This window comes from Elephantulus edwardii, unplaced genomic scaffold (assembly GCF_000299155.1).
Source record: "Elephantulus edwardii isolate Elephantulus edwardi_28Jun2011 unplaced genomic scaffold, EleEdw1.0 scaffold00025, whole genome shotgun sequence".
Taxonomy (NCBI): Eukaryota; Metazoa; Chordata; class Mammalia; order Macroscelidea; family Macroscelididae; genus Elephantulus; species Elephantulus edwardii.
The window spans coordinates 24,212,967-24,227,439 of NW_006399775.1; the positions used below are offsets into that span (position 1 = coordinate 24,212,967).

Below are 14,473 nucleotides of genomic sequence, written 5' to 3' on the forward strand. Positions count from 1 at the left end.
GACTTCCTTGTATGCATATGGATATTATCCTGTCACTGACAATATTGTACTTCAAGATGGATCTAGCAATGACTTTTTTAACTATGAAAGCAACTCCATTTTTCCTCACCTTTTCATCTCCAGAGTAATATACCATATGATCATCCCACTCATAATGCCCCATGCCAGTCCATCTCATCTCACTAATTCCTAGTATGTCAATATTTAAGCATTCCATTTGTTCCTTAACAATATCTAATTTTCCTACATTCATGGTTCTCACATTCCATGTCCCAATCACTAGTGTCTGCTTACAACTGTTCCTCCTCCTTTGTATTTCCATACTTGAAAGTTCAATCTCAGTTGCCCTTTCTGTTATCTATATGTCTGTTGTACATAGGGTTTTCAGAGGCCTGCTATTTCAGAAGTGGATGGCCAATCCTTCTTCCTGAGGTAGACACTTAATCTTCAATAATAATCTTAAATGTAAATGGTCGAAAGATCCTGTGCAAAAGGCAAAGAATGATAGAATAGATTAATGACCCATCCATTCGTCCATTTGCTGTCTACAAGAAATTATATCACTACACATCAATGAATGAATGAAAACCCAATCCTGCTGTAAACTTTCATTAAAATCACAATTAAGGGGGGGAAGAAATACATCTTACATTTAAGGTCATAGACTGACTAAAAATAAAAGTATGGCGACTTGGATGGCATAATGCTAAGAGAAACAAACCACTAAAACATAAAAGTTATTTTAAAAAAGGAGGGGGAAGGATATAAGGACAAATATTTATGATCCCTCTTGCATAAGAGGACAAGAACAGATTCTCTCTCCATCTATCTATCTATCTCATTCTCTCATTGCTGCTGAATAAGAACTGACTCAGCTATTCATTCAGAGGTGTTTTGGAAGCTGTAAATTTCACAGGAGGAGATGACCTATCTTTCTCTCATGGAGCTGCGAGTGGATCTGCGCCAGCTGAGAAGTGTGGAGAAGAAAGTAAGCTTGGATCTTATTTTATTCCCTTTTCTGTGATGGGATAATTGGCATGAGGTGTGCATGTAGTGAGTAGGTGTAGATGGGTAGAAGCCTCGTGGTACACTACACTAAGCATCAGACTGCTAACCAAAAGGTCTACAGCTTGCATCTACCAGTCACTCTGTGTGAAGAAAGAGAAGACAGTCTGCTTTCTTAAAGATTTACCACTATGGAAACCCTGAGAACAGAGGGCCCACCAAGACTATTGCCCTGAGCTACTCTTTTTTTTTTAATTATTAAATTTTATTAGTATTAATGAACATTTACAGGGATTTTGGGTTTTCATTCCTTCATTGCTGTACCATTCTCTCTACCCTCTTCCCCAGTTTGTTCTTCTTCCCCCGCCCTCCAAATGTCTGTTTTAATTGTCCAATTGCCACAGTGCTTGTCAAAGCCAGTTCTGTTTAATCTCCTTTGTGCCCTGAGCTACTCTTAAAAGCCTAGAACCCCTAAGATCACTTTTTTAGCAAACTGTGGCACACAATATAAAGGATATTACTCACAAGCTTGGTACACTCCTTAAAAAGCATCTGTATGAGACTAAAAGGTCAACCATTACTCAAAAATGAGAAGATAGGAAGGCAAAGAAATTAGAATATTGGAAATGGAATAAATAAAACACAAAGAGAATGCTGACCCATCATTGTAATAAATGTAGCTCATATCCACGAACAATGTATGTGGAAACTGTCAAATGGAAAATTAACTTGCTGTGTAAGGCTTTACTAAAAGTCTTTTATTAATATTCAATAAAACATTATTAAATATAAAGGGAAGAAATAGCACAAGCCAAATAAGAAGAAACTCTGGTGGCTAAGTGATAAGGGGTCACACTGTCAGCCCAAAGGCACTCAGTTAAAATCCACAAGTTCCTCTGAAGTAGAAAGACAGGCAGTCTCCTGTATAATTTACTGTCTCAAAACCTGCTGGAGGGTCAGCTGAGTTGGTTCTGACCCAATGGTACATAATAACCACAATAAGCTAATGGATTTTTTTAAGTATGTCAGTGCCACCACCTCAATCCAGTGAGTATCTTCCAGAAAAAAACAGTGTCACTCATGCCTGCTGGGGAATGTTGGGGAGGAAAGGAGGGCCTCTGGCCAGGACAGATCGCCTAAGCTCCAGATAAGGGCAAGCCTCTCAACAGCCTTTAATAAGGGGTAGAGAAAGCTCTCCTGTGTTTGGCTGTACCGGCTTGAGAAAGCTCACCACCTGGGAAGACAGCTGCCGCATCTGTTGAGCTGGGAGTGGTCCACATGAGGCTGAGGTTCTCCTATCCAGTCCACATGTCCCACATCTATAAGCCCACCCTATCCTGTCTTCCTGTTTACTTGTTGGTATATAAGTGTGCTGCAGTCTCCAATAAAACTGAGCTGGATTGCCTCTCTGATCCTCTCCCAGAGTGGTGTATCTCTGTCGTGCTTGCCCCCATCAGTGTGTCACTATTAGTTGCCAGTGAACAGACAGCAACAAATGTCAAAAAGCTATTAGCCACATCTTAAAAGTTACAATTTACTTTGTTTAAAAGAGCTTAGAAGACTTAAACAGAGGTAGTCCCACACATTCATGACTGTTTTGTCCATATGGCATATCATTAGTAGTATGAAGTAAATGTTGTTTTGTTGTTGTTGTGTACCGTTGAGTCACTTGCAACTCATAGTGACCCTATGTACAACAGCTCTGAACCCTGCTCTATCATGAGCCAACCTTATTGTCTTTGACATACCTACCCCCATTACCCCAGTCACTGAGTCAGTCCACCTTATCTAGGGTCTTCCTCTCTTGTGCTGTCTCTCCACCCAAGCATAATGTCCCTGTCCAATGATTGGTCCCTTCTTGCAACATATCCACTGTTTATCACATGAAGCTTCGAAATCCTTGCCTCCAAGGAACAGGCTAGTTCACCCTATCCATGAAGAATCCATTTATTCTCCTAGCAGTCCATGGTATATTCAGTATTCTTCTCTAGCATCACAGCTCAAAGGCATCAATTCTACTTCTATCATCCCTAGTCTTGGTTCAGATTTTTGATGCATAGCAAGTGATTGCAAAGACCATGGTCTGGATCAGGCACACCTTAGTCTGACTGACATCATTGTTCAATATTCTGGAGAGGTCCCTTGACAGCAGACTTTGTAGTGCAATTTATGTTTTTATTTCCTGGATGCTGGTACCAAGAGTGTTGATTGTGGACCCAAGCAAACTAAAGCTGTTATGGTCTCAATCTCTTCGCCATCAATCATGATGCTGCCAATTGGCCCAGTGGGTGAGAATCTTTGTCTTTGTGATGTTGAGCTTCAATCCATATTTAAGGCTGCAGTCCTTGACCTTCTGCAGCAAGAATTTTGGGTCCGCCTTGGTTTCAGTGAGCAAGGTGTGTGATCTGAATAACGTAGGTTGTGGTAAATACAATGTAAAAAATAATTTGTTTATATGTAATGCTTAGAAGGAGGAGTGGCGTCCACTTCCAAAATAGCTTGCCTCCGGAAACCCTATGAACCTGGAAAGAGGATGAAAGGCATCCAAGCATCGAGGACTCTCCTTCATAGGGTCACTATGAGTTGCCTGTGACTCGACGGCACTTAACAACAACAACATGTAATGCTACCAACCCCGAAAGGCAAATAAAGAGCAGATTGATAAATATACTGATATAAAGGGTACTAAAAAGAATAACTAAAAAAAATATTTTGTATTTATGTCAAAATTTACTTAGAATCAGTGGAACATGAGAATGTGATAAGTGGGAACTATCAATAATAGCTCCAGGTTAAGAGGTATGTATGTATGTGTGTTACTACTACTTCCATACAGATGTTTTTATTGTTGTTAACTGGTTGCCACCTTAGTAGCTGATAACTTAATGTTAAACTAAAATTTTGAAGTTTAGAAGTCACATTCAAACACACACAGTCTACTTGATTAATTTGAACCACTATCAAATATTCTCTTTCTTAAGAAGCAGTAACAGAAAAGGACAAACATGGTTTTGCAGTCAGAGAGGCTAAGATTGAAATCTGGCTTTATCACTTAGTAATTCAAAGCTGCATGAGCTTTGGCAAGTTAACACTGTGACTTTTAGCTTCCTTCACAGGAAAAATGGGCTATAACATCGACTTCACAACGGTGTGAGGATTCAATTGTGTAATTTATGCAAAGTGCTTCTTATAATATTTGGAAGAGAACCAAGAAGGCACCTTAAAAATTGTTTCTTGTGTGTATACTAAAAATCCTTTAGTATCATTAATAATAATAGCTGTAATAATAAGACAAATTGTGAAAACAGATAACACTTCCTTTTGCACCAGAGATTTTTAGGTCATGTTTGCTTGTTTGCCTTTAAACACCTTGGTAAGAGATTATAAAATATCTTCTCTGCATGCTCTTTGAATAAGTAAGAAAATTTGATGGGTACTGCTGTTGCACTCTATAGCGTCTTAACAACAGGCCTCATTCTATTTTTTTTTTTCGAAATTCTGCAAATGTCTCCATCTCTCCCTCCACCTTTTCTCCTTGGACCAGCAGAAGCTCACCTGAAAATGATGTTGCTATGAGAGCTGATTTTTCTGCCCCCATACAGTGTAGAGATCCAGGAGGGCCTCATTCTCACACCCCACTGTTTGAAACACTCGTCAGACAACTCCTTCAAGTCCCACGAATGAGGCTCAAACATGTCATCAATACCATTAGTACAAAAGGGCATGATTATTTCTGTACAGGCCTGTAAAAGCAAACCAAGAGAGGATTCAAAAGGAAAACTGAAGCACAAGAAGGTTAAATATTATCCAAGGCAACTATTTAGTGACACCACACTTTTAGGCCAATCATTCTGGCCTCTAAGCCTCTGTTCTCTACCTCTATGTCATACAATCTCTCATTGTTTATAGAAAAATTTAGAAGAAAAGTCACATAAGTTATGATTATATATTCCTTCTTTGTAAACTGTTTTCTTTCATAACTATTATAATATTTAGTTCTCAAATTTATTTTTTAAATATTATTATTCTCTTTGTACTGCTGAAGGAATACTTCAGTGCTTTGTACTGCTCAGAGAGAGAATCCAGTCAGATGTCCTTTCTTTAAGTGTGGTGTCCTGAGGGTGCAGTGGTCAGCTGTTAACAAAAAGGCATGGGTTCATACACCAGCCACTCTACTGGAAAAAAAAAAGCCATGGCAGTCTATTTCCTTACAGATTTACAGGCTTCAAAACCCTATAGACAGGCCATTCTGTCTTACGGGGTTGCTGTGAGTTGGAATTGACTTGAGATCAGTGAGTGGATCTTTTATGCACCCACAGAATATTTCCTTTATAACATTTATCAAGATCTAGTATAATATTAGGGGAGCATTAGTAGCCTACTGGTAAGAAACTGCACTGCAATCCCAAAGGCACATGATTTGAACAAATCAGCTGTTCTGCCTCTGAAAACCCACTGAAGGATCAATCATGAGTTGGTTTCAACTCGGCAGCACACAACAACAAAACCAGTATAATATTGGTTTACTTATATATCTTTCTCATTAGGTTGTATTTGATGGTGAAACAAATGTTATTTATTTATTTATTATTTATAGCACTTAGGACAGTGCCTACCACACAGTAAGCAGTCAACATATGTGTTTTGTAAAGATTACTAAATATATGAATGAATGAATGAGTGAGTGAGTGAGTGACAAAATGTATCCATAATCTCAGAGTGTATAACAACAAATGTGAGATTTAGGTACAAATTAGGTGACAAAATCTTGTGTATTTTCTGTTAGTATAACTACTTGTTAGCATGACTAACAAGCTCTACTTGGAGAAATGATCTACATTTACTTACCTGATAGTTCCAACCAGTGGATCCCAGATTACTAGTGGCCGTCTCTGAGGTATTCAGGCATTTCACCTGGCCTGAGTAATTGTAGTAGACATTCAGAGCTTGGAAAAGGTTCTGCACCAGCACTTCATCAGATACATTGGGATCTCTGAAATACTGGCACACCACCTGCCAGATGATAAAGGGAGAAGAATTAGAATGCTAACAGAAAAGGAGTTTTATTAAATAAGAAAAAAAAATCTGATTTTTAGGTAGTCATAAAACATTTATTGAACATCTAACAATATTTCTTGATAATTTCTACCTCTTAAGAATTTTCCCTTTCATAAATAAAGCTCTTAAGGGCTTCCCAAGCTATAGAAATAGACCATAGCTTTTGCAGGTAAATAAAGTCTCCCCGGTTACCACCCAGGCTTCATTCACCCCCTACAGTCTTTGTGGCAGAACCTCTTCACCACAACATGTTTCTTCCCTTTGCATTTGTAAGAGTATGCCCTCTTCACATCTCCAACTCCACTAATGTCTGGAAAACACTAGCTTAACTCAATCAGATATCACTTCCTCTCTGAGGCCTTTCTTACAAGTGTTCCTTAGTCAGGAAAAACAAACCCCTTCCTCCTTTGTGCTTTCTCAGGGCCTACCTCTATCATAGTAGGTGCATATAAAGAAGTTAGCTGGAAGGCTTTTGTTCTAGGGCTATACTGTATTTATTTGATTCCAAAATGGCTCTTTAAGTACTTAGCATAATATCTGACAATGAAATATTTATTAAATGAATGATCACATTTTTACAAAAATGAAACTCTTACAAAACTTCTGGAGAAATTACACTAAGCTCTAACATCTGTGGTATAAGAAGAAGCCAATTAGGCAACTTCTCAGATCCTAAACAGTCTAACCTCAGCTTACACTCAATACCTGAAACTTTTTTGCACTGGAAATAACAGGCAATATAATCATAACTGAACAATACCAGTAACAACAATAATCAGTACTTTACTGTAATACTCAATAATTATTACATCCTGGATTTACAACCATTTATAATTTGTGATTTTATTCTCAAACAACCCTGTAAGATATATTATTATCAACTATTTTGCCTGGAAATGGAGATTTAGGTTAAATAACTTTATTGAAAGTCACACCACTACTAAATTGTAGCAATTAGCTTTAAAGCTAGATCTCTCTGGGTATACATCACACATCTCATTCTTTACATTACACAACTAAGGAAGTATCATCTTGAAAAACTGCAAATAGCCCCTTCAAAAGAAAACTCACTCAGGTGTCATCCTCTATCAATATCTTAACAAGTGATCAAGTCCTTTCCTATTTCTTATTAAAAATACATAGCACCATAAGCATGTGATAAGAAGAAAGAGAGAAGTCCAGAAAAAAAGGAGAATGAATGATCACACTCTATGCTCCTCAGGGTAGGCTGTGGGCCATAAGAAGAGCCTGGGCTAAGACTCCCAGGTAGGAAAGGATGGTACCAAGAGAGGAAAGGAGCACCTAGGGGCAAACCTAGCCCCTCATCAAAGTTCAGCTTAGGATCTGCTTCCATCAACACTTATCTGAGAAAAGGGAAACTTGAAAAGACCAAAAAAAGTCAATTGTAGAGAAAATTCTAGGCCTCTCCCCAAACATGTTCCTCAGAAGACTATTGGTACTTTATGTTAGGAAATGTTACAAGAGCAAATGTGAGCCATTTTCTTGCTTGCAGGGTGTCTCAGAGCCTTTTAACATCTTAACTGCAATGTAACTTTCTAAGGAAGAAATACAAGTTTTAGAATTGCTGAATGTGAGAGAGACAGAAATTAAGATGGTCAAGCAATAGGAAATACTTTTAAAAAGCAACTGTGCAGCTGTAAGGACTGAGCACACCAGAGTTTGGTGGTGGTGTTTTGTTTCGGTTGTTTTTTGTTGTTGGTTTTTCCATTGGTACTGAGTATATTATCTAAAAGAAGGGGAGGAATTCTCTGCCCCCAAGGCAAAAAGGTACAAATTATGTATTAAACTGTTTTTCTTTCTAAAGATGCATGTATATACATGTTTCTGGTCAGTAAAGTCATAGCAAACATTTTTTACTAAAACCAGAGTTAGATATAATCATGAAAGCCATTTACTCCCTACTCATGCTAAACTAGGCAAAGCACTGTGGTAAAAGATATTTTAACAGGAGAAAAAATTTGCAATCACAAGTTTCCCTAAAGTTCCCACCCCAAAAGGGAACCCCTCAAACAGAAAGGACTTAATGCAAACTTGCCCAAACACACGGAACATACTATATAAAAAGGACACGTCTAGTGTACTTTTAACACAGCATACATTCATTGGTGCCCAGCAAAATAGCAACACCAATATAGAAAGCACTTTGCCTTCATAGCACTAAAAGCTAAAAAGCACACCGTATATATAATATTTTCTTTTTAAGTGGGTATTTATGGCTTTCCCTAGATTAGATCCACTAGTTGAGCCTTAGTATCCATCTGTAAAAATAGTTACAGAGTGGAGTGGACCTTGGGGGAAGGATTATAAAACAATGAAAGAATTTTTCTTTTACTTTTCAAAGAGAAGAGTGTACTGGGGAAGTGGGTGGTAGGGAGAAAAGTACAATACATGAATGGAAATCCAAAGTCTCTGTAAATGTTCATTAAAATTAATAATAATTTAAAAATTTTTAAATTTTTTTTTAAAAAAGGAAAGACTCTAAGAAACAGTAGGACTACATTAGGATCAGTTGAATACAGTAATGAAAGACGACAAACGTGAGACTGGGAGGTAATTTTCACCTGGAGCAGTTAGATAAAGAAAGGACAGCCCTCAGCTGAGTCCCACACCAAGGTTAGCTATGTTAATAGGAAATCATAAGATGGACAGTCAGTTTGAAAAACACTCTACATAGACAAATCCCATACAGTGGGGCCACTGAAGCTGAAGGGCTGAATGTGAGCCAAGTGAGGCTGTAAGTATAAATTCCTATAAAGCTTGCTGTGGTGAAGAAGGATCATGGTATTGGTTACCCTACATCATTGACACAACAGCATTATGCTATAGAAGGGGCTTCTGATGCAGAAACACCCGAGATGTATGCTCTGGGAGGCATATTGGGGTTACGGAATAAAAGAAGGTGTTTCAGGAGAAAAGCCCCAGGAGGGTCAGGAAATGTTCTTTTTCACTCACAATACTTAACATGAAAGAAGAGTTGGAGAAGAGAGTTACACAGTCCTTCCAAGATGTATTCTGCCGCCATTAGCCTTTCCCAGTCTTTTGGGCTGGCAATGTCCAAGAGTCCCATAGGCCAGAGAGGAGACCTAGTTTAATGGATTGTCCTGGGAGGTTGTCAAAACAAAGTCACCAGTAATCCACTGCTTGAGTCTAGTTCTTGGCCTTCTTTTTCTGCTCTGTAGTCTAGAAATATTTCTTTAAAAGTAAAAAAATCTTTAACTGTGAGCAGTATATCAAATACGTCCCCAGGCACTTCATCTTTATAGAGCTGTAATGCTGTCGTGAAAGCTGCCCTGTTAAATCCAGGAATCCGCTCCAGCAATTGCTCTTCAATATACAATTCTTCCAAAGATATATCTTCATTAAAAATAGGCGTGTAAGCTTATTCTCTTCTGTGTCTTCAAACTCCTGGTAGTACCTGCCCATGAAATCTCTTTAAAGTAACTGAATCTCATCATCCATGCTAATGTCCTCTAAATATCCAAACAGAGCATCACATTCTGCATCCGAGGCGAGAAGACATGTACAGCACGAAGCTCTCTTCCTCTAAAGCAGCCACGGCCAGGGGCGCCCCATGCAGGTGGCTTCCTAACCCACAGGAAGTTGGGCCTGGCCTCCACCCAGCTCCAGGGCTTCGAGAGGCATCAGCTGAGCCCAACATGGCTTCTGGCCTCGGCATCAGGCTCCTCGGGCTGTGGCCAGGCCACTCTGCGCACAGTGCCCCTCCGCCGGCTCTCGCGTTGGTTACACAGCAGTGGTGTTTTGTTAGATGTTATCAAGTGTTAGATGTTATCAAATCCATTTTTAACACAAGGCAATCACATGTAATGGTCTAAGACTGCCCGTAGAGCAAACAAAATGGGAGTAGATTGCACAGCCTTTCTCTAAAAATAGCTGAGAGGTTAGTTCATTCAACCTTTCAGTTAACAGCTGAATACTTAACCTTTACACCACTAAGATGTCTATACCAGGGTTTATAATATGCATAAAGAAAGAGAAGTGGGTTAAATTGAGCACGTGACAAACCTACAAAGCATAAAGCAACAGGAAAGGGCAAGATGAAATAAAAATGGCAAAAGTGTTTCACCATTCTGGAAATTCAATTACTCATGGTAAGTCAGACACTTTTAACAGAAAATATTCCTAAGAAATATGTTCATCAGAAATTCTCAAGAAAATACAGAATACAGGCCCAATGACAGTATTTATTATACTATCTATTGCAACAGTTGATCAATATTCTTGACACTAATAGCAGACTCAGCTTTTTAAAAATGCAGCACAAAACTACAGAGTAGACACACAGAATGCAGAGAAGAGCATCCTGTTCAAGTACAGCATGGAGGCTGAGGCAGGGTGACAGGGCGAGCCAGGCGGGGGAAGCGGGGTGACTGATGCACAACACCAAGTGGTGTTAGATGCTGGAAAAGAACGGTGGCAAATGAGTGTGACTCACATGCTGGCACCAGATCCCCTCTGGGAGCTAGAACACTGGGCCTCTGTCAGGCAAAGAAAAGGAGTCTCCATGAATAGCCATCTCTGTAAACAGCAGTTACTGTCACTGCTAAAAAGAAACAAGCATGGCTGGGGACTGGCACTGGCTGAGTATACTTGCTTTTTGGCAGTCCCTGTTACATCATCGCCAAAGCTTTCACCTCTGCTGATAGAAATACCAGGCCCCAATTAAATATTGTGCTGGGCCCACTATCTCCTATGGGGTCAGGTAACCTGCAGCGCACTGAATCCAGTTCCATGCCCTGTAAGGAAGATAGTGACCAGCCTGAGAAAACCAGAATAGAGCTATCTGGAGAAGCATTGAGAAATACTTGAAGCAACTCTAAAACTGGTTATCTGGGTAATTTCCAACCTTTCACCATTATAAATAAAACTATAATAAGTAATCTAGGGACTAAATATTTACATATTCTTAATTTAGGAGATGGTTCAAAAGAAATAAACATCTTTGAGACTTGCTGTATATATCTTGTCAAACTGTCTTACAGAAACAAAATATCAATTTATAATTAAAAGCACACAATATCACTTAAAATGTCTTTTGTTGAATATTTGTAAATTTATTACAGGAATTTTGTTATTTTACAATGATCTAAACTTTCATTCTAATTTGAAGATTCTGTAATACAAAGTATCATCCTTTAGTATTAAAAACTGGAATTTCTAAATATATCTAAAGCAGAGAATGCAGCATGCATCCTGAGGGACCTGACAGAGCTGCCCCAGTCAGACTAGGACCTAGACAAGAGTGGGAACAGTGAAGATCCAGAGACTATTGTGACATACAGCTGACTTGGGACTAGTACCCATTGCAGTCAGGTGCTGAAGGACTGACCCAAGGGGCCGGGGACAGCGGGATGAATTGTGTCTCTGACACAACTAAGAGAGTTTTGTAACACTACCTGAAGCTATGAAGTTGAAAAGGACCTGAAAAACCATCCAAGAAGCAATCTTGACTGAAAAAAGTGTGTCCTGTTTCTAACATTAATTATAACCTGTGCTCCCTGGAGGCAAAGATGGTGAAGCTTCACTCATATACTTCGGGCACGTTGCTAGGAAAGGTTATTATTTGGAGAGGGACATCATGCTTGGAAACGTGCAAGGACGACGAAGAAGAGGAAGACCCTCAACCAGGTGGATTGACACAGTGAATATAGCAATGAGCTTGAGTGTGTCAGAGATTGTGAAGAAGCCTGGAATAGGACAGTGTTCAGATCAGTTGTTCATAGCATTCCTACGATTCATACTCGGACATCACCTAATAACAACAATGTCCTAATAAACCATGAGTATGGGTCTATGAGTTCTTTGTCATCTCTGCAAATGATTAATGGACCCAGTAGCAGAACAGTGAGAGCTCTGAGAGGGAGTTTTGGTAGATGTAGGTGCAGAAGCATGGGGTTATGTTTAACCTCATAGAAATTGTTTTTGTGTTGTGGATATTGTTGATGGGGACTATTTCCTGTTGTGGAGTTAGTAGAAATCAGATGCAGCAATGCCCCAAGATAGTTGTACTCTTTTTACAGACACAAATGAACTGAAAGGGGGAACTGGAGTTTCTGAGGGGGCTAACCCAACTACAAAATGTTCATGAAAACTCACTTTCTCTCTAAACAACTCAAGGGAGCAACATATAACCATTCCCATTCTACACAAAAAGGAGACAAGCTCAGGGAAGTTCCACTATTCAATTTAAAAACTAGTCTAAAACATTTTGTCTGACCATGAAGCCCTGATATAAAAGTCTGTCTAATTTATATTAAATAGATACCTATTCTTCACGTATCCACACTTCTGTTATCTATCATTTTGCATTGTAACAATTGTTTAAAAAAATCTACTCTCCATTTTGTGCATTAACAATGTATATTCAGAAATATCACCCAGTTCTCTGGCTATAGAACCACCTGTTCATGGAAAAGAGAAGCTTTTACTCAATAGAATTCCACCCCCCTTGAGGGAGGAATGGGCATGGTTTCTTAGCTGCTAGGGTACAAGACAGAATGGAAGGATGGCTGGAGAGGGAATAGGGATGGTAGGCTGTCCATTGGGCCCTGAAAGCCCATAGAGGGCTGCGGACAGGAGGCAGTCTGGGTCCCAAAATTGGATGGTCCTTTGGGCATCCCAGGGTCTGACAGGTAAGCTTCAAACAGCAACAGGAATATGCCAAAAAGAGCCCCAAGATAGAGCACTCAGTGTCTGAGGCCCTCATGATCCCACAGCAGCTTATATTTAGCCAGTGTTCCCTTCTGGGTACACATGGGTAAGCACTACAAGGCAGGCTTAACAAGGAAAAGAGCAGTCAGTAGTGAAGAAGCCAGCTGAGGCCGCAATTTAAACTGTCTAGCCTTCACTGCCTCAGAGGAAGTTCTGGATTATTGAGTCTCATAAGGGTGTGGTTATTCAGAAAGAGCCAATGGATACTGCAAGGAGGGACCACAGGGCCAATCCAGTGACTTCTCTCTCACTGTGGTACTAGGCCCTCTTGTCCTTGGACAGGGAGCTCCTTTCCTCAATAAAGCTACCAAGGACATTCTGGAGTCATTGACGACCACCCACCCTGAAAAGACAGTGAAGGCAGGAGAGATGAGGATCTGGAAGACTAGTCACTCTCCTGCAGGTGGCAATGTGGGTGAAGAGCTTCTGAGATGCCAGGAGTAACAGGGGGCAGCAGTAGCAGGTGACTCCAGCAGGAGCCCAGCAGAATGTTCACAGTACAAATGAGGTAACAGTTATTTTCTGTTTTCACGTAACGTCAGTTTTCATTTAATGATCTGGTCTTAACATGAAACCTAACCATGTTACTAAGTGAGAAATGGCATGTTGTTGTTGTTAAATGCTGTTGAGTTGCACAGCAACCCTATGGACAATGGTTCTGGACCTTGCCTTCTCCACTACCATCCTCATCACCTCTCATAACTAGAGCCCATTGTTAGAATCATTGTTTCATCCACTTTTTTGAGGGTCCTCTTCTCTTTTGAAGATCCTCCACCTTTCCAAGCATGATGTTCTTTACCAAGAACTGATACCTCGTAACAGCATGCAGAAGTATATGAGACAAAGTTCCCTCATCCTCGCTTCTAAAGAATACTTTGTTTACAATTTCCCCAAAACATACTTGTTTATTCTTCTGGCAGTCTAGAGAATATTCAGTACTCTTCTCCAACACACAGCTCAAAAGCATCGATTCTTCTTCTGTCATCCTTAGCCACTGTCCCACTTTCAGATGGCTTGAGAAAGATGTGCCTTGGTCTTTAAATGCCTATCTTTGCTCCTTGGCACTTTGGAGCAGTCCCTAAGAGCAGATTTTCCATGACAACACTTCTTCTGATTTCTTGACTGCTGGTACGAAGGGTGGTGATTGGGGATCCAGGCAAGATGAAATCATCAACAACTTTCATCCTTTTTCTTTCTAGTATGAAGCTGCCTATTGGCCCATTGGTGAAGATTTTTGTCTTTTTAAAGTTCAAAAGTAATCTATATTGAAGGCTGTAATCTTTGAGTTTTCCAGAAAGGGTTTCAAGTCCTCTTTGCTTTCAGCAAGCAAAGTTGTGTTATCTGCATAATGCAGGTTCTTGATGAGTTTTTCTCCAATCCTGATGCTACATTCCTCTTCATAAAGTTCAGCATCTCAAACAATTTGCTCAATACATAAAATGAACAGGTATTGAGAACAGAGACATCCATGACACACACATTTCTTGATTTTAAACCATGCAATATTTCTTTGCTTTGTTCAAACAACAGCTTTTTGGTATGTTGTTGTTGTTGTTATGTGCTGTCGAGTCGTTTGCGACTCATAGCGACCCTATGCACAACAGCCCTACACCCTGCTCTATCCTGCACCAACCGCACTGCCCCTGACACACCCATCCCG

At 39.8% G+C, this 14,473-nt stretch overlaps 1 protein-coding gene across 1 annotated transcript in view; it reads right to left on the reverse strand.

Annotated features, from left to right (window-relative positions):
• PRCP (prolylcarboxypeptidase (angiotensinase C)) overlaps positions 1-14,473 on the reverse strand; it is a 115,795-nt gene that overhangs the window by 19,244 nt on the left and 82,078 nt on the right. The window contains exons 7-8 of the mRNA XM_006882933.1: positions 5,854-6,018; positions 4,561-4,748 (exon numbers count right to left, since the gene is read on the reverse strand). Of these exons, the coding sequence (XP_006882995.1) occupies positions 4,561-4,748; positions 5,854-6,018 (353 nt within the window). The remainder of the gene's footprint in view (positions 1-4,560; positions 4,749-5,853; positions 6,019-14,473) is intronic.